The 27,112-nt window shown below is 41.2% G+C and overlaps 1 protein-coding gene across 4 annotated transcripts in view; it reads right to left on the bottom strand.

Moving 5' to 3' along the window:
* Positions 1–5,785: 5,785 nt before the first annotated feature.
* Positions 5,786–27,112, bottom strand: part of GORASP2 (golgi reassembly stacking protein 2) — a 31,264-nt gene continuing 9,937 nt past the window's right edge. Inside the window, exons 2-10 of one of the 4 annotated variants that reach the window (XR_014829532.1) lie at positions 21,835–21,915; positions 20,655–20,858; positions 20,084–20,170; positions 19,223–19,353; positions 16,025–16,157; positions 12,952–14,732; positions 10,186–10,729; positions 8,846–8,953; positions 5,786–6,936 (exon numbers count right to left, since the gene is read on the bottom strand). Coding sequence is in view for 1 of the 4 variants with exons in the window: in XM_021074828.2 (XP_020930487.2) it covers positions 6,596–6,936; positions 8,846–8,953; positions 10,186–10,272; positions 14,609–14,732; positions 16,025–16,157; positions 19,223–19,353; positions 20,084–20,170; positions 20,655–20,858; positions 21,835–21,915 (1,296 nt within the window). In the remaining 3 variants the exon portion in view is untranslated. Of the gene's footprint in view, positions 8,488–8,845; positions 8,954–10,185; positions 10,730–11,298; positions 11,896–12,803; positions 14,733–16,024; positions 16,158–19,222; positions 19,354–20,083; positions 20,171–20,654; positions 20,859–21,834; positions 21,916–27,112 lie in introns of those variants that run through there. The other 3 variants (XM_021074828.2, XR_014829533.1, XR_014829534.1) reach the window with 3 other exon arrangements.

Genomic DNA, 27,112 nt, shown 5'->3' with positions numbered 1-27,112 from the left:
TGCTATCAATGCAGCACTTCTCTGTAAATTGATTCCTTTTTCTCACCAAAGTTTATTTGTAAAGGAAGCTATTTTAGCCTTGTCCTAGGAAGCAGCTCTATTTTTCCAATGCATGTTAAAATGCACATATATGTAATAAAATTAGAAAACAATTTCCTTCAGGTACAACACACCAACATCCCTCAGTGTCTGCCCAGGGACCCCTCCTCTTTCTCTTCTGCCCCTTTCCATGTCCACAGTCAACCTTCATGTAGAGGACCTGGAAGCCCCAGTGGGTTGAGTTTTCATCTCAGGTGACAGCATTTTCCTAGCAGAGATCTCAATTTGGAAAGACAGATTTCTCTGACTCTGAGGTTTCATGCCCTTTTTAGTTCTGGTCATTCCAGGAAAGGAAAAACAAACACTTGGCAGACACCAAGGAGGGTAAATGCTTTATTAAAATCAGAATGAGCTTGAGCTCCTGGACTGAGGCAATAGTAACCTGTCTCCTCTTGCTTTTATTCAATAAGACAGACGGAGTTTGCTCTCACATTTATGTTCCCCACCACCCAAAACACACAGGTTGCTCAGCTGACAACCTCAAGTGAAACAATGTTAGAACTGTGTATACTTCATGTACCTAACATTTCCTGAGATCTAAATGCCAGGACAGCCCCTAGAGACAATGTGTTTCTCCTGCCATCCTGTCTCTGCGTCTTTCTGCTCAGGATAGGTGTCTGAACCACAGAGGTTCAGTTTCTGGCCAAAGTGACAGTTTACTAACACTGCAGATGATCACAGTGTAAGTCTACAAAGGCAAACGTCACTGATAATTCTAATCTAGGGCCAGTGTTAGGGATCTCTTAGTAGAGAGCTTTTAAATGCCGCCAGAGATGGCAAGCCCCTCCACTCCAGGCTCAGCAGTCCTGGCTAAGTCTCCTACTTCTCCCCTACATGAAAATAGCCCTATTGTTTTCGTGGGTTAAAAAGTAATTCAAATATGTTTTTACAAAGTCTATCAACACACAAGTGTATAAAGAATAAGTTCCTACAACCCCACCCACCCTAATTCAAGTGTTCCTTGAAGATATGCTTTCTCCTGCAAACCCAGACAGACTTACTAGTTCCAGTCTCAAACCAGGCTGGCCTGGCCAGAGCTGGGCAAGGGTAGGCGGCTTTCTTCTCACCAGGATGGGAGGCCATAGAGTGGAGGGAAAGGAAGCCGTTCAGGAATTGAGGACTTCTCATTGCCTACTCCTTGGTCCCTATGAAAGAGAACTGATGATACATTTCAATAGATTTGGTTGATAAGGTAAATAAGTAATGGGTTTTTGGTCCCAGACTTGGCTTCTGGAAGAGGCTGGGGAAACCTAAATCCCTGTCACTGTCCAGAGATCTATGTCCCCCCAGGTTTATAGTTTAAGCGACGGCTTCAAATTTTGTCAACCTGAGTGCCCATTTCACCATGATTTATGGATCCAAAATAATGAAGTCCATGAAAGGATCCTGTTTTCTGATCCTGGATCCTCTAGGCTCTAGAGCTTCCAACTTTTTGAAGCCCAGGCTTCGACCCCATCCCCACCAGGATAATACTCAAGACACTGAGCTTCAGATGCCTGTGGGCCAGGCAGGTGGCAGAAACCAGTGGGGCCAGTGGCAAACCGCTCAAGGGGGTGGTGGTTTCCTTGTGGGGCTGAGGACCCAGTGTTGCCAGATAAAACCCAGAAATCTGGATTTATGTGAAGCTTTGTTTTCCAAATGCTGGCAATTAACTCATACTTAGAAATATACAAGGTGGCTCTAAGGAAGCATGTTTGAGGGAGGCCAGTGTGCTACTCTTGTTTACTGGGCAGCCTGTCCTGCCAAGGGCTTTGCACAGGGCTGGTTCAGCTCCTTGCTTCAATATTTACCCCATGAGCCAGGAGCACTTACTCAACCTTGGTTACTGCTATTATCATAAGACCTGAGGCCTTCATGGAGCCGAGACCTGTTTCAATCTAGTGCCAGGAAATATGGTGCAACCTCAGTCTGATAACACCAAGTCCCCAGGCCCCCGTCTGCCAGCGGATGGAGTGTTTTTTCTCGTTTTGTTTGAACTGGCAGGAGGGGTCAGAGAGTACTGCGCCTCTGCTGCCCCGGGGAGGCAGCTTTTCCTGAACCTGGTCTTTAATGTGAACTGTCCCCTGCCCTCTGCATGGGCCATGTCCTTGTGCACAGTGCACTCTGTCTCTGTCTCTGTCCCTCTCTAGTTGCCAGCATAATACCGGCTGGCAGTGGTTCCACCTGCCGTTCCTCTAGCCTGTGGTTCTGGCGTGATTTCCCCCTTCTTTTAGCTAATCAAGTTGGCTTCTATGCAAGAAGCCTGTAAAGGAACAGGTTGGTTAACAAGACTGGAAATTGTTCTTCCGAGATCTACTACAAGCAGTATCATTGATAAAAAGGATCCCTCTCTAGCATGTGTGCTCTAAGGATGAAAGTGTCTTAGTAGACAATGACCTTTTTGTTGTCATACTACTTCCTCGAACTATAGACCAGCCAGTCTCATTGACCATGCAGGTGGTGGTTCGGGGCTGCTGCTAATTGGAGCCAGGGAGGGTCAGGTTCAATGAAGACAATATCAGTGTTTAGGGGTTCTCCTCCCCTGAAAAGCTTTTCAGAACCCCCAAGGGTTCAGGAATCCATATTCTAATTGAAGTGGTTCTAATTTGCAGCCAGGGTTGACCCCCCTGCTGGGTGGTCAGATGATTAAGGGGAGGCTTTCACCTTCAGACCCATGAAGAGCCATCCCTGAATATATATATATATCTATATATATGTATATATATAATATATACATATATATATATACACACACATATAGTCTTTTTAGGGCCGCACCTGTGGCATATGGAGGTTCCAAGGCTAGGGGTCCAATCAGAGTTGTAGCCACTGGCCTACACCACAGCCACAGCAACGCCAACTCCTTAACCCACTGAGTGAGGCCAGGGATTGAACCTGCGTCCTCACGGATGCTAGTTGGGTTCATTAACAGCTGAGCTATGACGGGAACTCCGAGCCATCCTTGAATACTAGTTGCAGTCAAACAAATGAGGAAGGTCTTTTTCAATTCATTTCATTTTCTTTTTTGATTTTTAGGAAACGAAATAAAGTAGGCTGTTCTAAAGTAAGCGCGTTTAGTAAGGGACTAAACATAAAACAAGAACACGACAGGGAATCACAGTCACTATCACAGACTCAGTCTTAGCTACCCAAGTGGCAGCAACCTCCTGAGTCCCTTTTTCCATGTCTGCTCTAATGGCACCGCTGCTGGCCCTCTAGCCTCCATTGCTAGACAAGCTTCCTCAAGTGCAGATCTGCGCCTGTCCCCACAGAAATCCTTCAGTGACTCTTGTTTTTAAGACAAAGCCCCAACCCCCCCCCACCCCCCAGCCTGGCACTGAGGATCTGAGCCCCTGTGTTCTCTACTGGCTGTTCCTCTGCCACTTAAGACCTTTCCTAACCTCTAGTGGTCTCCGCTCCCCTCTGCCTGAATAATTCTTCATGTCAAATGTCATCTCTCAGAAAACTTCCTGCTTCTACCCCAGCACCTTGGCCAGTTTCTCTTCTGGTCCCACCAAATCTTGGGCAAATAGTGGTGCTGTGTGGGGGCCACATGAGGGCTCCATGTGGTGCAGTGGGGCTGCTCCCAGGGCCTCACTCTTCCTCCTCCGCAGTAATGGCTGCACACATGGCTGCAGGGACCTCATTTCTCAGCCTCTCTTGCAGCTGTAAGTGGCCACACAACTTCACAATGGTCCGAAAGGATGTAAGCCAAAGTGCTATGTGCAACTTCTCTCAATTGTTCCCAAAGGAAGGGGGCTAGCCCTTTGCTTCTGGCTGGAACCAGGGCATGGTGGGGCACCAGCTGCTGTCTGGGACCCTGGAGACAGAAACCACAGCGGGCAGAAGTACAAGATAGGAAATGTGGTCTCTGATACTGCAGTGGCCTGGTCCTGTCTCAGCTGGACCACCCCCAACTCTCTGAACCTGGGAGAGAGAATAACCTGGCTTGTTTAAACCACCGTTATTTTGAGAATTGTTAGAACCAAGCCTATTCAAACCACGGTCCTCCCTGTCACTGCCTCATACCTCTAGATGTGAACATGGGCTCACTGAGTGATCCACGAGTTCGTAGCTAATTCTGTTTGCCATCCTCACCGGGGCTCATTTCCATGGTTAAAGTGCTTTGAAGAATTGCACCCCCATGCCCCCTACCGTCCCCGCTTCAAGGTCACTGCTAGATAGGGACACTGTCTTTTACATCCCCGTATCTAACTCCTGGTACAAAATATGCTACTGTCTATAAACAGCGAAACTGGTGTTTCTGAAGGAACCAGAAAGCAAGTATTTTCTACCTCAGGATAATCCAACAAACCAGTGTAGGCCAAGTCTTTGCCCACCTTCCAAGTGAGTGCTAAGAATCCATCTCTCTCCAGAGCTTAGTGTTTTTACATGACATTTTCCTGGGAAGATGATACAGGGCTGTCATCACTCAGAGTTAAAAAATCACTGCATTGGAAAAACTGCTGTTAAAGAAAATTGTCTTCAAAGCTTAAAAATATTACTTGCTTTCTACTAAGGTATTTCCTTAATATTTTTAAAAAATATGAACACTGGAGTTCCTGTTGTGGCTCAGTGGTAATGAACCCAACTAGTATCCATGAGGATGAGGGTTTGATCCCTGGCCTCACTCAGTAGGTCAGGGATCTGGCGTTGCCGTGAGCTGTGGTGTAGGTGGCAGATGTGGCTTGGATCCGGCGTGGCTGTGGTGTAGGTCAGCAGCTATGGCTCTGATTTGACCCCTAGCCTGGGAACATCCATTATGCCGCAGGTGTGGCCCTAAGAAGACAAAAACCAAAAAACAAAACAAAAAAAGAGCATCTTTTAGAAAATAATAACAAACTTGGTCAACTTTTCCTATTCTGGAAAGTAAAAAATTCTAACATTTAATTTAAACATGCTGTGAATATTTCCCTACCCATTATAAGCTCCTTTTCAAAAAACAAGATTGTTAACTGAAAGAAATAGTCTAGAAATATTTATAATGCAAAATGAATATAGCTGGAGGCTTCTTTTACCATTTAGCTTTAAGTATAAGCCTAGCTCCAGAAATGATGGATCTGTCCTAAAAACAGGTGGGCGCTGGGCTGGGGCTGATAATGCTAGTCTCCAGCTGAGTGGTTGCAGACCAGTTCCATGTGCTGCTCTTTTAGCAGCGTTCGTGCCAGTGCCAGGTTAGTAACTGGTGAATCTCTTTCATCTAATTAAAAAACAGAGATAACACATTTAATTTCGCTCAACACATATGGAGTTCCCATTGTGGCTCAGTGGTTAATGAATCTGACTAGGAACCATGAGGTTGCGGGTTCGATCCCTGGCCTTGCTCAGTGGGTTAAGGATCCGGCGTTGCCGTGAGCTGTGGTGTAGGTCGCAGACACGGTTTGGATCCCGCGTTGCTGTGGCTCTGGCGTAGGCCGGTGGCTACAGCTCCGATTCGACCCCTACCCTGGGAACCTCCATATGCCAAGGGAGCAGCCCAAGAAATGGCAAAAAGACAAAAAAAAAAAAAAAAAAAAAAAAAAAAAAAAAAAAAAAAAAAAAAAATTTCACTCAACACAAAAACTCCATGTAACTTACCATCCCTTAGAAAATTTAGGAGAAAGTGAATGTCAGACATGAAAAATCACATTAACACAGTGTGACATATCAGAGAGTAACCAGTGCACACATGGCAGTCAGGAGTTGTAATTTAAACATACCACAAGAAGAAAAGCAAAATTACTGCAATTTATTGCTGTGTTTATGCTTTCCCAGTACAGCTGTAATATTATGAGTAGCTACAAAGTGCCACCTTCTGGTTTAAAACTGTGCAACATCTCCTTTATTTCTTCTCTTTCTAAATGGCCGTTTTATGGTGGACGTATAAAGCAACAACAGCAGCAGTTACAAAATGTTGTCTGAGTAATTCTGAGAGCTCAAAACAAAGATTTGTGTACAGGCTGAATAAAAAGATGTTCAATTAATAGTGCACATCATGTAACTTTAACAAACATCTTTAGTTGGAATTTTTGTGTAAACCTTAATAGAGATCCCAAGTAAACCAGCTCAACCATCTTTTCCTTTCACGGTTTAGTGAGGTGGTCTGCATTCTTGCAAACAATTTACAAAATACAAGAAACGTTGAGTGTGGGTATTAGGCATAAAATATTTCATTTTCTTACAGAAGGAGCAGCAGGAGAACAGGGAGCCTAGTAGGTACCCCGTCACCACCTTTCCCAAAGATGTACACCCCCAAGAATGGCAGTGGAAACCTGGCAGCAAGCCACCCTTCCAATTCTTTTTGGTTGTTTTAAAATACAAGCACTTTCTGACCTTTCTCTCCCCGGCCCGTGAGCCCCACGCGGACCGGCAGGATACAAGCCCCACATCCTCTTGCTTAGTTTTCCCCTTAGAGTTATTTACAGGACGCCTAAAGATACGGTACAAACTAGTACGAAATTAAGGATAGTTTGCAGCTCCAGACTCGCTTCCGTGGTTAAATAAGCACACCACGCCAATTCCGAAGGCCGGTCCACAGCTACGGTGACTCAGAGGCATTTGCATCTGTACCCGCAGAGGCAGGCTTCTCGCTGGCTGGGGCGGACTCGCTGGCTCTGTCCTCAGCAGTGGCGGGGGCCTTGGGAGTTGGGGGCGTCACAGCCACAGTGAGCGCGGAGGCAGCGTCTGCCCTTACAGAGGTCGGGACGGGGTCGGAGGGTGGGCTGCTGGCAGGCGGGAGGGAGGACAGCAGCTCCCCTGAGCCTGCTGCGGAAGAGACCTCTGGAACCAAAGGGAAGGACGGGAGGAACTCGGTCGGCAAGGGGAGAGGTGCGATGCCAGGTAAGTTTCGGGGAGGCAGGGAAGGAAGAGGTGGCAAACCTAGGACAAAAACAGCAGAGGTCACTCATCCTCCCCACACCAGAAGAGCAGCGGTCGTCATCGTCCTCACATGAATTATTTTAACATCTCGTTAAGGAAGCCGAAGCAGAGGAGTGACAATATGAACCACAACCTCTGCTCTTCCTCAGCTGGAGGCTGGGACTGAGTTAAATATTCCACGGCAGGACCAGCTCAGGGAAGAAATGATTCTCCCAGCCGGGGACGGCAGGAGCCCACAAAGCAGGTGATGCAGCCACATGGAGTTTGGGCAGGAGGATTCCACTCCCAGGCAAACTGTAGGCTGCCTTTATGCTGTCCTCTGGACAGGCTACGGGAAGAGGAGACACTGGCCAGGCCGCCTGTGAAGGTTTCCAAAGTGAGGGGCCTATGGGGCAGAAGCCCCCGCATTAGCCTCACCAGAAGCACCCAGCCTTTGTCATGCCCTGTGATTGACATAACTATTTATACTATACTTGGCGGATTTATTGTAATAATTTCAAAATGCAGACTGAAGGCAAAGAGCATTACTTCTTTAAGAAACAAAGGAAAGGCAGGTTGTACAACAGATTCAGGGCAAGCTGTGGCCTGGCGAAACCCTCAGGGATCTGGGTCTGTCTGTTAATCTGGGGAAAGGGCAGAACCAGAAGCCAAGCATACAGGGCACAAAAGAAAAGACAATGGAAGTGCCAAGACAGTGGACACTAGCTTGAACTTATTGGCTTCATTTGTTTTGTAAACTATTGTACTGAAAAGCGAATGGGTTAAACGAGGATGGGTGATAAATATACACAGATGCTGAGTGTTACAACAGGGGCAGTTAGGACCTAAGCAGAAATATAACGATGTACAACGTACACCCTGGTGTAACAGGACCGCTCACTGACATCACCGACGGGCCCAGTTACTGAGATGAGCAATTAAAAGGCAGCCCCGACAGGACATGTGGCCATCTCAGAGCTAAAGGGAATCTGGGTAACCATTAACCACAAGAGCAGGCATGCAGGGCATTTTGCTGCTTCGTGTTCATCAGTGCATAAAATCTGAGTGTAAACACTCCCATTATGTGCTGACTCAACTATCTGCAGCTAAATCTCTCATAGTTTTTATCATAAAAGATAACTGTTAATAATGGAGAATATTTCTCAAATAAGCCCAACCAGCTGAGCAAGGGTGACAGCTTTTGGGGCTGGGCCTGGGCCATGCGAAGCAGGCACCTCTATGACCTGGAGGGCAGCTCCTCCAAACCCGAGGAGAGTCATAGGGGGTTCATTCACCTCCACAGGGTGCACGGTTCACCTCCCATCTGATCAGCTCCAGCTCATCCAGGCCACGGGTCTCTACCTCTACAACTGGCCTTGCCCGTGCCTAAGCTGTCAGGGCGCAGGAGGAGGAAGGGGGAGGAGAGGCAGCCAGGCAAGAAGCCTCACAAAGACATTCCTCTTCCTCTTCTTTTTCAGGTTTTTAATTTTTTTTATTTTTTATTTATTTATTTTTCTTGTCTTTTTGCTATTATTTCTTGGGCCGCTCCCGCGGCACATGGAGGTTCCCAGGCTAGGGGTCTAATCGGAGCTGTAGTCTCCGGCCTACGTCAGAGCCATAGCAACTCGGGATCCGAGCCGCATCTGCAACCTACATCACAGCTCACGGCAACGCCGGATCCTTAACCCACTGAGCAAGGCCAAGGCTCGAACCCGCAACCTCATGGTTCCCAGTTGGATTCATTAACCACTGCGCCACGATGGGAACTCCTCAAGTTTTTTAAATAGAATAGATTAAGTTTTGTTGGAAGCAGCTGAAATTTGTTAAACTGATCTGCCCTTTCCAGGAAAAAACTGAAATAGAGGACTGCCTTTTCTGGATACAGCTTTTTATTAGACCGAGTCCTAGGAGGGCAAGGTGGGCAACATACCCGGGTTCACGAGCTCCGGTAAGCCGACACCTGGCACGATGGGCGCGGGGAGGTTGAGATTGGGGAGGGTGGGGAGGTTAGGTAGTCCTGCTGGCAAAGGTATCAGACCTGAAGAAAATGCAGAGAAGAGAAAGCATTCAATCTTTCTGCACTGAAAAAAATACTACCCACCTCACAGTGAGAACACCCCCAGTCCATTTACTGTGTGGGAGTTTTGTATCCTAACAATAACAAGACCTTACCCAAGGGAAGGGTCTTCCATACCTAAGCGATGAGATGGTAAAGGGGGTAAGGGTTAAAACAAATGAATACTTCTAAATCCAAGAGCAAGAATGATGCTGGCCTCAGTGTCTTGGAGAAAGGACTGATTTATCTCAGCAAGTACGGAGCTGAATTTTCTTTGATGGCTGAGGTTTACAGTTTATCAGGCAAATTTTTCCCCTCCTTTTGAAATAATTTCAGACTTCCAGCTGCTAATTTATATAAAGAATCCCTATATATACCTTTCATTCAAATTCCCCAAATGTTAACATTTACCACACCTGCTTTACCATTCTGAATGTGTGCACACATTTGGTTCATGGCTTAATATGTCTGTGTAATGACATTTTTATCCGTACAATTAAAGGCTCTCACAAAGCAGATGTATCTGAGACTGAAATAATATGTGACCACTATCTGCTGGATAAAGGGACTTGGTCTTCACTGGGAACAGTGAGCGATATCACACCTAACGTTAGAGCTACTGAAGACTCGAGCAAGGAGTGCGCTCCTCCGGGACACAGTGTTATTGGGCTGAAGGACCGCACCTTCACACCCTCCTTATTCCTGCCTCAGGCTGCTCTGCAGGGGAGGGGAGGTAGTCGGCTGCAGTTATGGAGCCCCAAGGCTCAGCAGCTACCCAGCTAGTGACAAGGAGCTCATTGCCACTTGCTTACATTTATCACAAAGTTACAGCAGAGATAAAAATAAAAAACATAAAAAGTCATGACACAGGTATACATTTTTTTGTTTTTTAAGATGCAAAATATCAGTAATGCCATTCTTCTTCTTTCTGTCTTTTTAGGGCTGCACCTGCGGCATATGGAGGTTCCCAGACCAGGGATCAAATTGGAGCTGTAGCTGCTGGCCTACATCACAGCCATTGCAACACAGGATCTGAGCCACGTCTTTGACCTACACCACAGCTCACGGCAATGACAGATCTTGAACCCACTGAGCAGGGCCAGGAATTGAACCTGTGTCCTCAGGGATACTAGTTGGGTTCATTCACCACTGAGCCACGACAGGAACTCCAGTAATGCCATTCTTACATACATCTCTAGTCTGCTGCTGCTTACCTGGTAATGTAGTAGCTGGGTTCATTGGTGGCACAGAAGTGAGGGACTGGTTTACTTGTGGTGGCAATAACGGTACTGTTGGTACACCTAAAATAAAAGCACAACCTTTAAAAAAATTTCAGTTGATAAAGAATGAGCAGCCCATTGAGGGGGGTCTTCGGTTGGCGGGATGCAGTCAGTCTGGGTCTCTAGCTGCATATTCTCCCTCCTACCCCCACCTTAACAAAGACTGTTAGCCAAGCCTGGGCCAAGAGAGCAGGAGGCTCTGGGAGCCCACCCCAGCTAAGCTCATGAACAAGAGTTTTACATCTGACTTAAGCAGGACTGGATCAGAAAACTGTTTGGGGAATTTCTGTCGTGGCGCAGTGGTTAATGAATCCGACTAGGAACCATGAGGTTGCGGGTTCGATCCCTGGCCTTGCTCAGTGGGTTAACGACCTGGTGTTACCGTGAGCTGTGGTGTAGGTCGTAGACGCGGCTCGGATCCCGCGTTGCTGTGGCTCTGGCGTAGGCTGGCAGCTACAACTCCAATTAGACCCCTAGCCTGGGAACCTCCATATGCTGGCAAAAAGACAAAAAAAAAAAAAAAGAAAAAAAGAAAACTGTTTGGGAACTTCAGAAATGGGACACAAGGATTCTAGTCAGTCTCTTCTAGGCTCCTGCCCTAAAAGGCCACGTAAACCTGGGGCTGCTGAGGAGGGGGGTAGGTTTGGGAGGGAGGGGCATGCACTCTGTGAAATGCTGAATGCTGGTCTGGGAAAGGGAGAATGAAGCCGAAGGTCTGAAAGAGACAGAAGAGCACGGGGACCTCCAGAGAGGGCAAGAATGACCTGGCTTCCTGAATCTCCATCTCCTCTTGACCTGTGTTCTGTGCCCCACTTTTGAAGTTTAGTACATTCCCATTTTGAGGGATGTCATCAGTTTGAAGAGATTGTGTTTTTTACATTCAAGTAACTTTTAGGATACCACCTGATAAAGATTACCGATTGTCTACCACCTACTTGTGTGAGAGGCTTTGCTGATGTTTAAACAACAGTAATAATGCACATGGGTTCCAGATCTTACAGAGGTCTGCTTAAATATGGTAGTAGGGACACATTGTGCCTCAAAGTATGAAGCAACCATTTTCGGATAGTTTATTTATTTAGTCATGTATTTACTTTTTTACAGAAATTGGAGGCATGCAAAAGTACAAGAGGATTCTTTGCTTTATCAGATTCTCAAATGGGCTGGATAGTTGGTTAGTGTGTTCAGCTTTTCAAGTTTTAGGGGGCAGCTACTGTATGTCAGATATTGTTCCAGACACTGAGGAACTTTACAGCATAAAGAAAATAGAAATCACTACCTTCAGGAAATTTAAAGTCTGATGAGGGGCAGGAAAAGGGAGATAGCTATTAAACAAGTAAAACAGCACATAAAATGGTGAGTTCTTTACAGAAAAAATCAAGAAAAGAAGACAGGAAGTGAGAGGAGGTAGGTGGACCAAAAAGGTCACATGATTAATGCCATTTCAAAGTGATGTATTCATGTTTTAAAAATTTCTCAATCCAGGAGCTCCTGTCGTGGCTCGGCGGGTTAAAAACCCAACTAGTATCCACGAGGACGTGGGTTTGATCCCTGGCCTCACTCAAAGGGTTGAGTAGACGTTGCTTGGATCCCACGTTGCTGTGGCTGTGGCGTAGGCTGGCAGCTGCACCTCTGATTCGGGAACTTCCATATGATGCAGGTACGGCCCTAAGAAAAAGAAAAAATTAATACCAAAATTTTCAAATCCAGAGTTTTCTCAAACAAACCCAAACCACACACTTTTATGTTTCTAGTTATTACTACTTTGTAGCAATATAACTAAAAGCAAAGACAGAAAAATACATGCCTAACAAAAAGTGGTTTCTCATATGTTATGAAACTAGAACATTTGAGTATATTTTAACTGATTTACTCAAAATGAAAATGTTGACTTCTTTCAGTCTCTTTTGAGCAACTACTGCTTTATTTATTATGTCTCTGTCTTTTAATATTCAAGAAGCCATTTCTCTACAGTGTAACAAGCCCAGGATCTCAGTTCATGTGCCTCTAAGACAGCACAAGTATAACTGTAATGTAATGAGGGAAGAATTAAAATGTCTCTAAAAAGAAACCTGAACTTAGAGAGAGATGCCAGCTATCTCCTAAAGCTGGAAGAACTCTCATGTGGCACTGGGACACACACTCTAAAGCCAGGTGAGAATTATTCAGATACAGACGGGCTTGCTACTTGGGAAGTACCCCAACCTGCCTTTACTAAGTCTAATCAGGAATAAACCAAGGGACCACTTCTTATATCTCATGGGATGTAAGAAAAAACTTAGTATCATAAAAAGGACTCAAACACTGCTTGAATGAAATAAACTTTAAAATCTCTTCCAACTGTATCTATGACTCGATACTGATGACAATATTTAACTTCATCTAGGAAATACTGTAAAACTGGATTGTGGTGGTGACTGCACAGCTTCATAAATTTACTAAAAATCATTGAGTTTTATACTTGTGGTGAGTTAATTTTATGACATGCAAATTATACCTCAATAAATCTGGAAAAAACACCAGCAAAAAGTAGGGAGTGGGAGGTTTGTCACCATACTGATAACTGGTGAAGCTGGGTGGTGGGGGGTTATACAAACGACTATCTGTACTTATTAATATTTATCCACTTTTTTTTTCCTTTTAGGGCCACACCTGTGGCATATGGAAGTTCCCAGGCTAGGGGTCGAATCAGAAGGGCACCTGCAGGCCTACACCACAGCCACAGTAACACGGGATCTGAGCTGCATCTGTGATCTATGCTGCAGCCTGCGGCAACGCTAGATTCCCCAACCCGCTGAGACAGGCCAGGGATTGAACTTGCATCGTCAGGGACAGTATGTTGGGTTCTTTACCTGCCGAGCCATAATGAGAACTCCTAATATTCATCTGCTTTTAAGTATGTTTAAAATTTTTAATTATAAAAAATAAAAAATTTAGGAGTTCCTTTGTGGTGCAATGGGTTAAGGTTCTAGCATTGCCAGTGCAGCAGTTCAGGAACTTCTACATGCTGTGGGCACAGCCAAAAAATTTTTTTTAAATTTCATCTGGAAAAATATATCTTTTGGAAATAGAACAAAGACTCTGAAGAGATCCAGTATTTGAACTTAGGGGACAAACTCCAGGAATCATACTGCTGACCTTAACTGCATCTGGATGGGCTTTTTTAAATGCATTCCAGAACAAAGTGGAGTATGATCAAATCTGGCATTTAAATAATAAAGAGTTCAAAAATAAAAGGTTATTCAAAAATAAAAGGTTATTTCTAAACCATGTCAGTATTTCACCCACTTACTTAACATTAATTGAGTATATAATAAACTTCGGTACTATGAAGAAAGAAAACCAGCAAACAGGGGATTGAAAAAAAAAAAAAAGGAAAAAATAAACTACCAACATACTATGTTAAGAACTATATTATGTGACTAAGCAGTTCCAATTTCTAGGTATTTAACCAAGAAAAATAAAAACATACATCCATGCAAAAACTTGTATACAAATGTTCATAGCAGCACCATTCATAACAGCCAAAAAGCAGAAACCACCCAAGTGTCCCTCAACTGATGAATGGATAAACAAAAAACAGCACATCCATACAATGGAACATTATTTAGCTACAAAAAAGGATAAACTATTATTATATGCCATGACATGAAATGAACCTGGAAAACATTATTCTAAGTGAAAGAAGCCATAGAAGGGCACAGAAGACCACACATATAATATAAAATGTCTAGATTGGAAAGAGAAAGTAGATTAATAATTGCCTAAGCCTGGGGGTTGGGGTAAAATAGGGAGTGACTGGGTTCAGGGTTTCTTTGGGGTAACGAAATGTTTTAAACTGACTGAAGTGATGACCACAAAACTGCAAATATGCTAAAAAAAAAAAAAAACACGCACTAAATTGTATACTTTAAATGAGTGAATTGGATGCTATGTGACTTACATCTCAATAGAGCTGTTGCAAAAAACTAGAACCAAAAAGCACTATATCTGGTAGAACAAGGAATACAGAAGGAGAGAGGTACCTGTCCCCTGACCAAGACTGAGCCCCTAGAAAAGGAATGGTAGCCTGCTCACTCTGTATCCCCAGTGTCTACTACCTATGGAACACGTACACATTTGGTGGGTAAACAGAGCAACAGGATTTGAAGGTAAAGTCCTGACTCTATCCCATGAGAAGACCAAAGTCTAAAATTCACCAAGAAGAGGTTTATATGTGCATGCTGATTTAGTATCAGCTTTCACAGACAGTTTTCAAAGAACACTGGCATTATTTTTAAAAATTCTACAGTTTGGACAAAAAAGAATATCATGTAGAACAAAGTAAAATGAAAACAGAATCTATTTTTCTGCATACCTGTACTGAGAACATTACTGACGGCTGGTGGAGTTGAGCTAATAGAAAGTCCAGACAGACCCTGTTCAATTTCTGTAGTTCCAGGTGGTGACAAAGATGGGGGATTAACTGAAGACAGCTGGACCTTCCAAAAAAAGAAAAGAAAAAAGAAAATTAATCAAATTTACTTAAAAGAATATATATAAATACTGGCTCTCACCAGTCCTATAGGTACTTTTGATCATGTACTAACTATTAAAAGTTTTCTCCTGGACTTCAGCTTTTAGACACTCCTTCCTAATTCTGATGTGTCAAGGACCATGCACTGTAAACATCTCCCCATCCTTTCATTTCTAGTCTCTTGACACATGGCACCTAGCCTATTATACACACTACTCTAGCTACTTTGACATCAGGAGGAGATCTAGTCTCTCCTCCTTCCTAGCCATCCAAAAATGATTTTACTCACCCTTAAAGCACCACTGCTTTCCTCTTCTCCAAATTCTCGGCCAGTTTTTAAACTTTCATGCTCATGGAAGAAGTCATCTCAAGTCTCAATACAATGATAGATTCCTTATAAGTTTCTTAAGATGTCTAACCTCATGAGTCCATCTTATCTTTTCTCATCAGTGAATGAATGAATGTGGCAGCCAGATCTCCACCTTTGGGGGTGGAGGTCGGGGTGGGAGTGGGAAAGACTCTCCAGACGGATGAGTGGGTGAATGATTTCACCTCTGAATCCTCCAACTTCTGCCAGCTTCATTCAGTGCCCTTTGGCACATTCCGACACAACTTGTATTCTGGCCCTTCTTCCTCGCTGCCATTTCACCCTCTGGTCTTCTCAGATGGCCCTTAGGGGTTCATCTGGGGCAGAGAGCACTGACTGGGGCAGCAGATATGGTAGCAGAGACATATATTACACTGGCTCAGGCCAAGAGCCAGAGTAGGGTTGGGGGAGGTCACACTTCTCCACAGTTCCTCACCACTTCCTCTAGAACTGGGGACAGCCAAACATATAACATAAAATGGCAGGGATAGTAGCCATTTCTTTATAGCTGCAGCATTTTCTTTTTGAACGTTTCGTTTTTATTTAGTCACGCAGACAAAAGTGAACTGTTCTGTAAGGCCAGCATAGGAAACATTTAAAAAGCCTATAAGCCTGTGTAAATATGCCTTATTCCTTAAAAAGCATCACTTTGATCCTGTAAATTTTTTTTTTTTTAAGTCAATGCTCACGGGGTTAAATTACCCTCTCTCTGATGATCCCCAAATCTGTTTCTCTAGCCTTGCTCCCTTTCCTGAAATCCAAAACTTCAAATTCAACATGTCAATATTTAACTCATCACCTGCCCTATTTCAATCAGTGCTACCACCACACACATCAACTCATTTGGGTGGAAGCTTTACGATATATAATCAGGTAGAAAGTTATCTTACCTCCGTAAATCCATCTTTAAGAGGAGTAATAGGTGTACCAGTCATTTGTCCTGGAAGAGAAATTTTCTTTCCTTCTTCAAATGGGCGTGTAGGTATTCGATGCAAATAACCATATCCAATGCCACATCCTAGGCTATGAAAATATTTTTTCCTTAAAGTTCTTGTTATCAATTACAGCTTGCATTTCTTTGAGGTTTTGAAATAGAAAAACAAATCTCCATTCGTTTAAATACTGTCATCTTATCATAAGTCTCCTCTGACCACTCTTTTTGAGACTGCACCCTTCGCATCCAACCCACCAACACTAACCTTACGCCCCTGTATTTTTCTTCAAGTATTTATCACCATCCAACACACGGCATATTTATTTGTTTATTTTATTGTCTCTCCCAATAAAATGTTAAGGTCCTGAGGGGAGACACCTTTCCCCTGCCAAGGTATCTATTATTTCCACAGGTGAAGAAGCTGGGAGAACAGGCAGTGGCCAACTCTGATTTAGTAACAATGCCCCAGGAGTTCCCACTATGGCTCAGCGTAGTACTCATGAAGATACAGGTTCAATCCCTGGCCTCGCTCACTGGGTAAAAGATCTGGCATTGCTGTGGCTGTGGTGTAGGCTGGCAGCTGCAGCTCCAATTTGACCCCTAACCCGTGAACTTTCATATGCCACAGGTGTGGCCCCAAAGAGAAAAAACAAACCCCCAAACCAAAAAAACACCTTCCCCTCCAAAACCCAAAACAGTGCTTCATAGTACAAAGTAACTGGTTCCTTTTTTTCTCACTTCTCCTCTTTTCTACCATCAAACTGCAGTTCCTACTGAACTGGATCTCAGATTCAGAGGAAGAAAGTAAGATTAAATAATTTATACTAATCAATAAAAGCCTTTCAGAGGTAGCTGCATTTTAAAACGAAGTGCTTATTAATAAACAAACAAAACAAAAAAACCCCAAAAAACCTGACGTGGTGGTAGAGAAAGCACTTTAAGCAACAGTGAGACCCTCTACAAACTTAGACCAAGAATGAAGCTAAGAAAAATGTGCTATAGTGAACACAATGTGATCAGTCTCTGAAACAGGAATGAAAATTAGAGGTACACATATGCCAAAGGGGGTAGGTCCAGGAAAATGGTCTGTTATGAGCCTATCTAAAGTAGTGGCTGATCAATGGTACTAAACCATGTCAATAGGAAAAATGTCTTCCACAGAAAAGAAGTAACTGCTAAAGTCTAGAAAAGAAAGGCTCCACAAACATAGTGAGCATAACTAAAAATTAAAGAACTAGTAATGTTCTTTGTTGTTGGACTTCACCATCTAGAATCTCTTCCTCAGACTAATTTCATGCTCACCAAGCACTCCTGTGGTAGTAATCAGATCTAAGTATTCTTCTAACGGGAAAGGGGGTATTTTTCCACTGTTAAATTTGCCATTCTGATGAATACAGAAGCTTTTTTACAAATTTAGTTTATATGACACAGTCCCTCTGAAATGAATCAATTTTGAATACCTTGAGAAGATCATACTTCTGTAAGTTTACAAATCTGGACAATGATAACTTGATCAAGTATGGCCCCCCAACAGTCTAGAGTCTCTCTCATTTTCTCAGAGTACAACAAGTTAGCATTCTGGTGGCAACTATATTCAGCTGCAGAATCTCAGGTAGTGTGGGTAAAGGTACTGTAAGCAAACACAGGCTTTCTCTGTCTGTATCAACTAAGTCGTCTTTTTTCCCAGCAGGTGCTGGAACTTTTACAAGCCATCTGAAGAAGTTTCTAAACCCTAGGCTTTCCTATAATCATGGCTTATGGTCAACAATTCCTCAAATTAAAAAAACTTGTTAGAACTTTCAAAATAATAAAAAACATGTACAATTTAAACAACAGTCAGCATCATCAAAAAATTTACAAATAATAAATGCTGCAGATGGTGTGGAGAAAAAGGAACCCTCCTACACTGTTGGTGGGAATGTAAATCGGTATAGTCACTCTGGAGAACTGTATGGAGGTTTCTTAAAAAACTACAAATAGAGTTACGATCTGCATTCCTACTCCTGGGTATATATTCAGAGAAAACTATAATTCGAAAAGGTACATGCACCCCAATGTTCACTGCAGCACTATTTACAATATCCAAGACACAGAAACAACCTAAATGTCCAATGACAGATGAATGGATAAAGACATGGCATATACAAATAATGGAATATTAGCCATAAAAAAAGAATGAAACATTGCCATTTGTAGCAACATGGATGGACCTAAAGATTGTCATATTAAGTGAAGTCAGACAGACAAAGACAAATATCAGGTATCACTAAGTGGAATCTTAAAAAAAAAGGATACAAATTAACATATACAAAACAGAAACAGACTCCCAGAAGTAGAAAACAAAGTTAGGTTACCCTAAGGGAAGGGGAGGTTGGGTGGATAAATTAGGAGTTTGGGATTAACATATTCACACTACTATATATAAAACAGCGAACAAGGACTTACTATATATATAGCACATGGAACTATACTCAATACTTTATAATAATCCATAAGGGAAAATAATCTGAAAAAGAACTATATCTATATCTATCTATATATATGTAACTGAATCACTGTGTCACACATCTGAAACTAACACAACACTGTAAATCAACTACATTTCAATAAAATAAAAAATAAGAAATGATAGTCAGAAGGTCTAAAGATGTAATGTCAAGTCAGCATGCTTTACTTTGGTTTGGCTTTTTTAAGTTTGGGAACTGACTTGATAAATAGATGATTTTATAAAGTCTGCTTATCTGCTTGGCTTGACCCTCTTTCTGAACTGCTTTGTATTACTGTTATCATTACAATTTTGTCCGACTTTTGGTTGAAATCAGCCTGTCCATTGTTGAAAGCCAACAGTTTCCACAAAGTGCTAAGAAATTTCCCCAGCAGCTAGAGAAAGCATCGCTGTATTGTCTCACTACTGAGGAGGGAATTGGGAAAATAAAACCGAAAACCATTTTATTAAAAAAGAGAAAAGGACTGAAGTATGTATACCATGCTCACTAAATATGTGCTTTAAAAAAATGAATTACGGGATTCAATATTCTAAGTTAGTTCTTTACTTTCTCAAGAGAAGTCTTATAATAAACCAGTAACTTGTTTCAAAATAAAAACAATGTTTACATTAAGCAGTCATAATTTAAGTCTAAAAAAATGACCTTACCTGCCTTCTCCACCCCATGCAGAATTTGGTGTAATAATCACTTCTCGACAGTTATCAGTGTCGGTATTATACACATAAAGTTTCAATGGTTTTGCTTCATGTGTTTCAATAAGGCTGAACAGATCTTCAGACTGCAAAGGCATCACAGGAGAAAAATGTTTTTATGTTACTGAACTTTAGAACAGTAGGCCTCAAACCTGGCCAATATCAGAATCACCTAGAAAACCTGAAACAAACCCCAACCCCCCAAAAACCTAGATGCTGGGCCTTGCCCCTAGATATAAAAATCATTTCTTAAACCCATTACTCCAAACAAGGGTTAATTCAATATATTACTCATCTGCACAACACAAGGCCTTATGTCCAGTTCCATAAGACCTGGTCAGCAATTTTAATAAAAGTCTTTTACATCTAAATTCTACATGTTCTATTTGTGCTAATATTAAGACTTGGGTATCTGGGCACTAATTTTTTCTCTCATTTGTGATTTAGCAACACATACTTCCACCAGCTAACCGACAAGGAAAAGGATATAGCTAAGCCAATTTTGCTACCTTAGAAAGGAGAAGAGAAAATGAAATCAATAATCAAAATTGAGGATCTGATTTAATTTTGAGGTACAAAAACTTTCCACATGCCATACACAAAATCTGTGCAACCACCATAAAGGACATGTTTTTCCTCACAGCTATACCTAGGTAAGACACCTCCCAGATGCTCTGTTGAACACCCTGGACCATAAGCTATCTCGATCAGCAAAGGCCTAAATTTCAACTCTAAACGTAAAGTGTGCAAATACACTTCTGAACTTTAATGAGAAAATGTTAAGTAATTTTTAGTATTAATATACAAACTAATTACCTCATTCATGACTGTATCTGCTCCAATGATATAATCACTGTGAGGTCTAAGACCCGCCAGTGCTGCAGGAGAATTAGATTCCACTTCCTAGGATGACACAAAAACAATGTGGCCCCCCCCATTAATGAATATAAAATAATCTTCCAAATTATATAGTTCACAGTCCTTAACTATATACAGTGAGTTAAGACCCCCTATATTTCTAACTGTCTTGTAAGAGACAACGTCAGATGATATATTTCATATCTCCCAAGCATGAAAAATCACCTAATATTTAATAAACATTTAAAATACTTCTGTAGCTATTGGCTTTAACATTATCTTCTTCTAATGGATAAATCATTGGAAAAATAGTTCTTCATCATCCTATTTGCTTCTTTTCCTCAAACTGTTTTTCTTTTTTTATTATCCATATTTTAAAAGCAATGATTTCTGACTTTCGAAAACTAAAAATAGCCTAATAATAGCTCTACAATCTCACATTGGGAGACAATCACTGTTAAAACACCTTTCTACACTGCTTCTTGCATGTTCTTATTATACTGCTTAATAGTTCTCAGTTGATACCTACCAACACATGCCAAACGTTTTCATTTGCCCCATCAAAGCTGCAGAAACGAATGCTCACTCCCAACAAGCCCTGGCCACCCCACATGTTACTTGGTGTGACTGAGGTCTCTCGCAGCTCCAGTGTTTTACTACTGTAGATAAGCATTTTTACAGGCTTTTCAACATTTGCTTTCAGTAGATCCTTAAGAGTGTCATTGTCTTTATTCTGTAAACACAAAGAGATTTTTCTTAATAAACGCAAATCTAATGTTCACTATTTTAGTTTTAGCATTCTATGGCCCAATTGGAGTAATATTAATAATTAACATAAAGAAAGCATTCAACAGGCATAGGTTTCATTAACATTCAAATATTCTGCAAAGTAAAAGAATGTCAAGAAATTAAGAACTTAGGTTAGTGTAACCAAGCAGGACCCTATGGATCCTTCCCAGGACAGACCCCTCCCGCATACCCTCTGTTGTAGCCCCTCTCTGAGGTACCCAGATAACAGTATCTAATGCATATTTCCTGAGTTTTTCAGATGCTAAAACCCACCACAAAATTGAAGAAATTAACTATTTGATGATCCAGAGCAGGTAGTCCTCAGACCTACTGGCACCTAAGGCGTTGATCACCATCAACCCACCATCAACCAGAGACTTGTGCATAAGCTGATCACAAAGCCTGGGACACCTCTCCCTCACTCTCCTTTAAAAATGCTATGCCTGTAGGTCCCGTCGAGGCGCAGTGGAAACGAATCTGACTAGGAACCATGAGGTTGTGGGTTTGATCCTTGGCCTTGCTCAGTGGGTTAAGGATCTGGTGTTGCTGTGAGTTGTGGTGTAGGTCACAGATGCAGCTGGGATCTAGTTTTGCTGTGGCTGTGGCATAGGCCGGCCAGCAGCTACAACTCTGACTTGACCCCTAGCCTGGGAACCTCCATATGCCGCTGGCAGTGTGGCCCTGAAAAGCAAAAAAAAAAAAGGTCTCCAGTGATTTTCTTCCCCTAAGATAATTACTGGAGTGTGAGGTATAATATTTTATATTTAACATTCTCATGTTTACTAATACACAGTTGTTTTTACAAATTAGTATCATACTCTATATGTTTGTAATGAATGAACATCTCAGATAATTTGAAAAATTCCATTTTCAAAAGATTACAGAATACCACAGGCAAAACTACAAAAAGTTGAACTTACTAATCTCGAACCATTAATAGAAACAATAAAATCAAAGAATGGCTCCAGTCCAGCTCTATGTCCTGGGGAATTTTCTTGTACCTGTAAAAACAAAAATGCCAAAAATGAAAAATGCAAAGATTACAAAATTGAAAGCTAAAATTGAATACCTATCACTTTTCAGTTGAAACAGATTGATTTAATTGATAAGGGAATACAGGTACTCACCAGTTGTCTCATTTCTTTTCATCAGTTAATGCCCTTGTAGCCCCCTAAATTCTACCCCTTCCTTAAATTCATCTTGTATATGAGGTTCTTCCTCTATAGTTCTATTTCATACCACTTTCCACTTTTGGGGGTGTGGGGGACAACCCTCCCAGCATTTAACACATGACATAGCAGAGAGTTAATCATTACTACTGAATGACAAATTCAAATTAATTTATTTTACTTGCTCTATAACTACTGCTAGCAAAGCACCATTCAGTTACAAAACTAATGTAGGAACACTGCTGCTGATGTCAAGACATTTATGATCTGCTGAGCAACAGGCAAGACAAAGTATAGACAGAAGACACACAGACCCCTAGGAACTGTAATATAAGACCAAACAGGTTAAAGGCTAAAATGGAGGTACAAAATTCTAAGGAGAAGGTTAAATCTGAATTGTGCTTTAAGAGGTGTTAAGAACTTTGAAAGGTGAAGATGGTAAGGGGATGAGGAAGGTCATCTGAAAGTTGAAGAAATAATATGAGTAAAAGCCCAGAAGGAGCTTAAAAAATAAGGATCACAATTTAGTATAGCTAGACAACAGGTGGCATGGCGCAGAAATAAATTATATGCAATATTCTGTACGAATCAGCAGTTTTCAGGGTGTAAAGATCCACGGCTTATATGTTTCTGCGTTTCTCCATGACCCAAATAAAGTGTTAAGACCATGGATTCTGCACAACTCTTTTATTTTACAGGTGAAGAAAACATTTCATGACTTGCCTATGGCCTCATAGCTGGCTAGTGGTAGAGGTGAAACTCAGAAATCTATCTTATAATCGGCCCAGTAAGAAGGCTGGAAAGAAAGGATGGCACTAGTTACAGAAAACTCCACATGGAAGACTAAGATTACCTAGCTTCTCAACAACTCAAATATTCGGCATTCCAAATTTGAAATGGATCAAAATAAATTATTAAATTTTTTAAATTTGCAGTAATACAACTATTAGCAGATAGTAATGGTAGTAATATAACAAAAGAGCAAAAATTTAATACAAGCCATTTTGCACTTTCTCTAAAACATTTTCATATTGTCTAAAGAAAATTTTATTTTGCTTGATGTTATTAAATCCTGTCAAAATTATGCTGTGAAAACAGAGTTTGCACTGATATTTGCAGGCTGATTTTCTATAATAGTCCTAACAGATCTAATAGTCAATTCTGAGGCTATGTAAATAACAGGTCCCACATTCACCCATATATAAATCTGTAGCTATTCACACAATAACATCATTTTAATGCTTTCAAAATGGAACCTAAATTGTTTCTACAATATGTCCCTCTAATACCAGACCTCTTGGATTAATGAGACTTTATCTTGGATTAATGATATATTCCTTATTGTTTGGATTAATGTTACCTTTTATTCATTTAAAGCCAAATTATACTATCATTATTTCTAAATAAGTAAAACTAAATTTTCATTTGCCACAGTAAGAAATAGGAAGTTGTTCATTATAAAGATGGCTCAATATTTAACTTACTAAAACTATTTCGTCTGGCTTTTTTTGGGTTCTTTTTAGGGACGCACCTGTGGCATATCGACGTTTCCAGGCTAGGGTTGGAAATGAAGCCGTAGCCAATGGACTATGCCACAACCACAGCAATGCTGGATCTGAGCCGCATCTCATGGCAATGTCAGATCCTTAACCTACTGAGTGGGGCCAGGGATTGAACCTGCATCCTCACAGATACTAGTAGGGCTCTTAAACTGCTGAGCCACAGTGGGAATTCCTGTTTGACTGTGCTTTATGTAAAATTTCCTACAGATGGGGAACTAAATCATTTTTGTAAATTGAATAAGTATCAAAAACACTTATTATTTAAAGGTGTTGGCGCTAATAAAAACAATATATGTTTATTTTTTTATATTCGGTTTTCTTAAATGGGGGATATTTTATATTCTACATACTATCAAACAAAATGTCTAGAACCCAAAATGGTAGATAGATTTCTCCTCAAACGGCAACTCTGAAAGGAAAATGGTGGCTGCCTGGAGGTATCATCAGAAGAAAAGAGGTTAAGTCAGAGAAAGCTGGTAAAAAGTCCTGAGCCTTTAGGTGTGAAAAGGCTGTCTATTGTTCCTATTAAGTAGGTGCGAAATGCCCCGGTGTGAAAGGAGGACATTTAGCACAGACCCTAAGAGCCCCCTCAGAGAGGAGTTTCTCATTTAATAGGCTCTACACCTAATCATCTCATTATCTGAATCTGAATGTTTCCAAATGAAACATTCCAGTTGGACTAGAAGCCAATTAGTCCATTGATCAATTTCAGACTTCTCTACTGAGGCTGCCAGCAGTTTACCTTTAGTTACTTTTGTCATGCTGCAGCTACCACCACCTTAGAAAGGTGATCCAGCATAGATTCTTATCATGCCACCCTCCTTGTATCAAGTTTTACCACTCTTTGCTTGAAATGGAAAGTTTCCTATACCATTAAAATTATTCTTCCCCATAACTCAAACCTTTTTCAATAAGCTAAACTTGGATTCTGAAGTAAACTTAAATAATCCTTTCTCTAATTTTACTTTTCCATTTTCATTTGCTACAAACATCAATCTCTCTGTTTCTAATGGACCTTGAAATTAATTTCTTTCCTAAATTTACTTACATCATTAGTACCAGAACAATTCTGGCAACAAGATACCTTAATTACTGCTAAGAAGCCAGCAGAGGGAGCCCTGGAAAATGCTCTATGACCCTAATAAATATAAAGGAAATTTCCTACATTTCACAGCATGTAAAAATAAAATCCACAGCATTGCAAATTAAACATCCACAGGTAAGTTTCTCCGGCAATATTATCCAGTGACAAGAATCTCTTAGGCACCTAATCTCTCAAAGCATCAGATTACCACTTCAATACTTTCTGTCCCCTAAGAGATCACTTGCTTATTGATTCATTGTCTGCTTCCTTCAAACTATCTTAAAAGAAAAAAAAAAAAAAATACCTGGCTCTATGGGCTATTTAACATTTATTATTGGGCCTAGTATCATGGCAATTTAAGATGAACAGATTAAATGTAAAAGATTAATAATTAAGATTTTTACATGATTTTGAAAAAATGTATAATAAAAAGATAAAAAGTTTTAGAGCCAGACTAACTTTATTTTTTTCTTTTTGGCCATACCAACAGCATGTGGAGGTTCCTGGGTTAGGAATGGAACAGATGCCACAGCAGCCACTGGAGTGGGTTGCTGCAGTGATAATACTGAATCCTTAAACTGTTTCGTTACAGGAGAATTCCCAGACTGACTTGATTTTGAATCATGCTTTGTCTGCTTATCACTTATTTGAACTCAGGAAAGTCTGTTATCTTTCTGGACATCAGTTTCTCATCTGCAAGGAAAGGATAACGCCGTCTACTTTATAAGAATATTGTAGATATTGAATGAGTTTAGATTTATGAAATGCCTAGCAAAGGCATGTCTCTGACATATGACAGGAGTTTTACAAATCTTAAGGTCATCTTCCTAATTCCACATTTACCACCTGAGGGCAAATCTTTATAACCAATTAATTCCTGGACACTACATTATTTTTTTAACCATGTATTGATTATCTCTTATCCCTTTTTAAAAAAGAGAAAAAGATACAGAATGTTAGTCATCTAGGAAGAGGAGATACATCATTTTTTAAAATGTTGCCTCTTGGAGTTCCCTTCGTGGCCCAGTGGTTAACGAATCTGACTAGGAACCATGAGGTTGCAAATTCAATCCCTGGCCTTGGTCAGTGGGTTAAGGATCCGGCATTGCCATGAGCTGTGGTGTAGGTTGCAGATGTGGCTTGGATCTGGTGTTGCTGTGGCTCTGGTGTAGGCTGGCGGCTACAGCTCCAATTTGACCCCTAGCCTGGGAACCTCCATATGCTGCCGAAAGTGGCCCTAGAAAAGGAAAAAAGACAATAAAATAAAATAAAATGTTGCCTCTCAAAAATCAACTCCATTTGGACAACAGATCTAAAGAGCAAAGGTAAAATGATAAAAGCTTTCAGAGAAAAACACAGGAGAGTATCTTTGAGACCTTCGAGTATGAAAAGACTTCTTCAACTGAATACAAAAAGCACTAACTAAAAAAAAAAAAAAAAAAAATTAAATTATACTAAAACTATGAATCACTTGTCATAAGACACAATTGAGAGTGAAAAAGACACAATATATATCCAACAAAGGAACTGTATTCAGAACAAATTCAGAACTACTACAAATTTTTGAGAGTGAAACCACAAGGAGACACCACATCACATTCACAAAAACCGCTAAAATAAAATAGATAATAACAAGGATTGGCAAGGATATGAAGCAACTGGAACCCTCATACATGATGTAGGAATGGAAAATGGTGCCGCTGCTGTGGAAAACTATTTGGGAGAACTTCAAAACGTTAAACAGAGTTATTATATGACCTAGCAGTTCCACTCGTAGGTATATAACCAAGAGAAATGAAAACATGTCTATATAAAAAGTTGTACACAGGGAAGGCTCAGTGGGTTAAGAACCGAACTAGTATCCATGAGGATGTGGGTTCAATCCCTGGCCTTGCTCAGTGGGTTAAGGATCCGGCATTGCCACGAGCTGTGGTGTAGGTCACAGACATGGCTCAAATCTGCTGTGGCTGTGGCTGTGGTGTACGCTGGCAGCTGCAGTTCTGATTAGATCCCGAGCCCGGGAACTTTCATATGTTGGGGTAGATGCAGCCCTAAAAAAAAAAAAAAAAAAAAGGGAAATACCTTTATGAGGATATGGAACTATCAGAAACCTCAACTGCTGTTGGTGGGAATGTAAATTAGTACACTATTTGGCAATATCTATCAATATTAAAATGTGGACACCTTTGCCAGATATTTCACTTCTGTATACCCAATAGAAACATATATATATATATATATATATATATATATATATATGTGCATGTGTGTGTTCTCCAAAAGACAAACACAACATAACATTCACAGCAGCACTACTTATAATAGCCCCAAACTAAAAACTACACAAATGACGATCAACAGCAGAATAGATAAACAAATTCTG

Source organism: Sus scrofa, chromosome 15 (genome assembly GCF_054392235.1).
Source record: "Sus scrofa isolate SSC_HxYL_T2T_F1_AM1 chromosome 15, Sscrofa_HxYL_maternal_Yorkshire_Landrace_v2.0, whole genome shotgun sequence".
Lineage (NCBI taxonomy): Eukaryota > Metazoa > Chordata > Mammalia > Artiodactyla > Suidae > Sus > Sus scrofa.
Note: the sequence above shows the minus strand (reverse complement) of the source record. Positions and strands in the feature narration are given on the sequence as shown.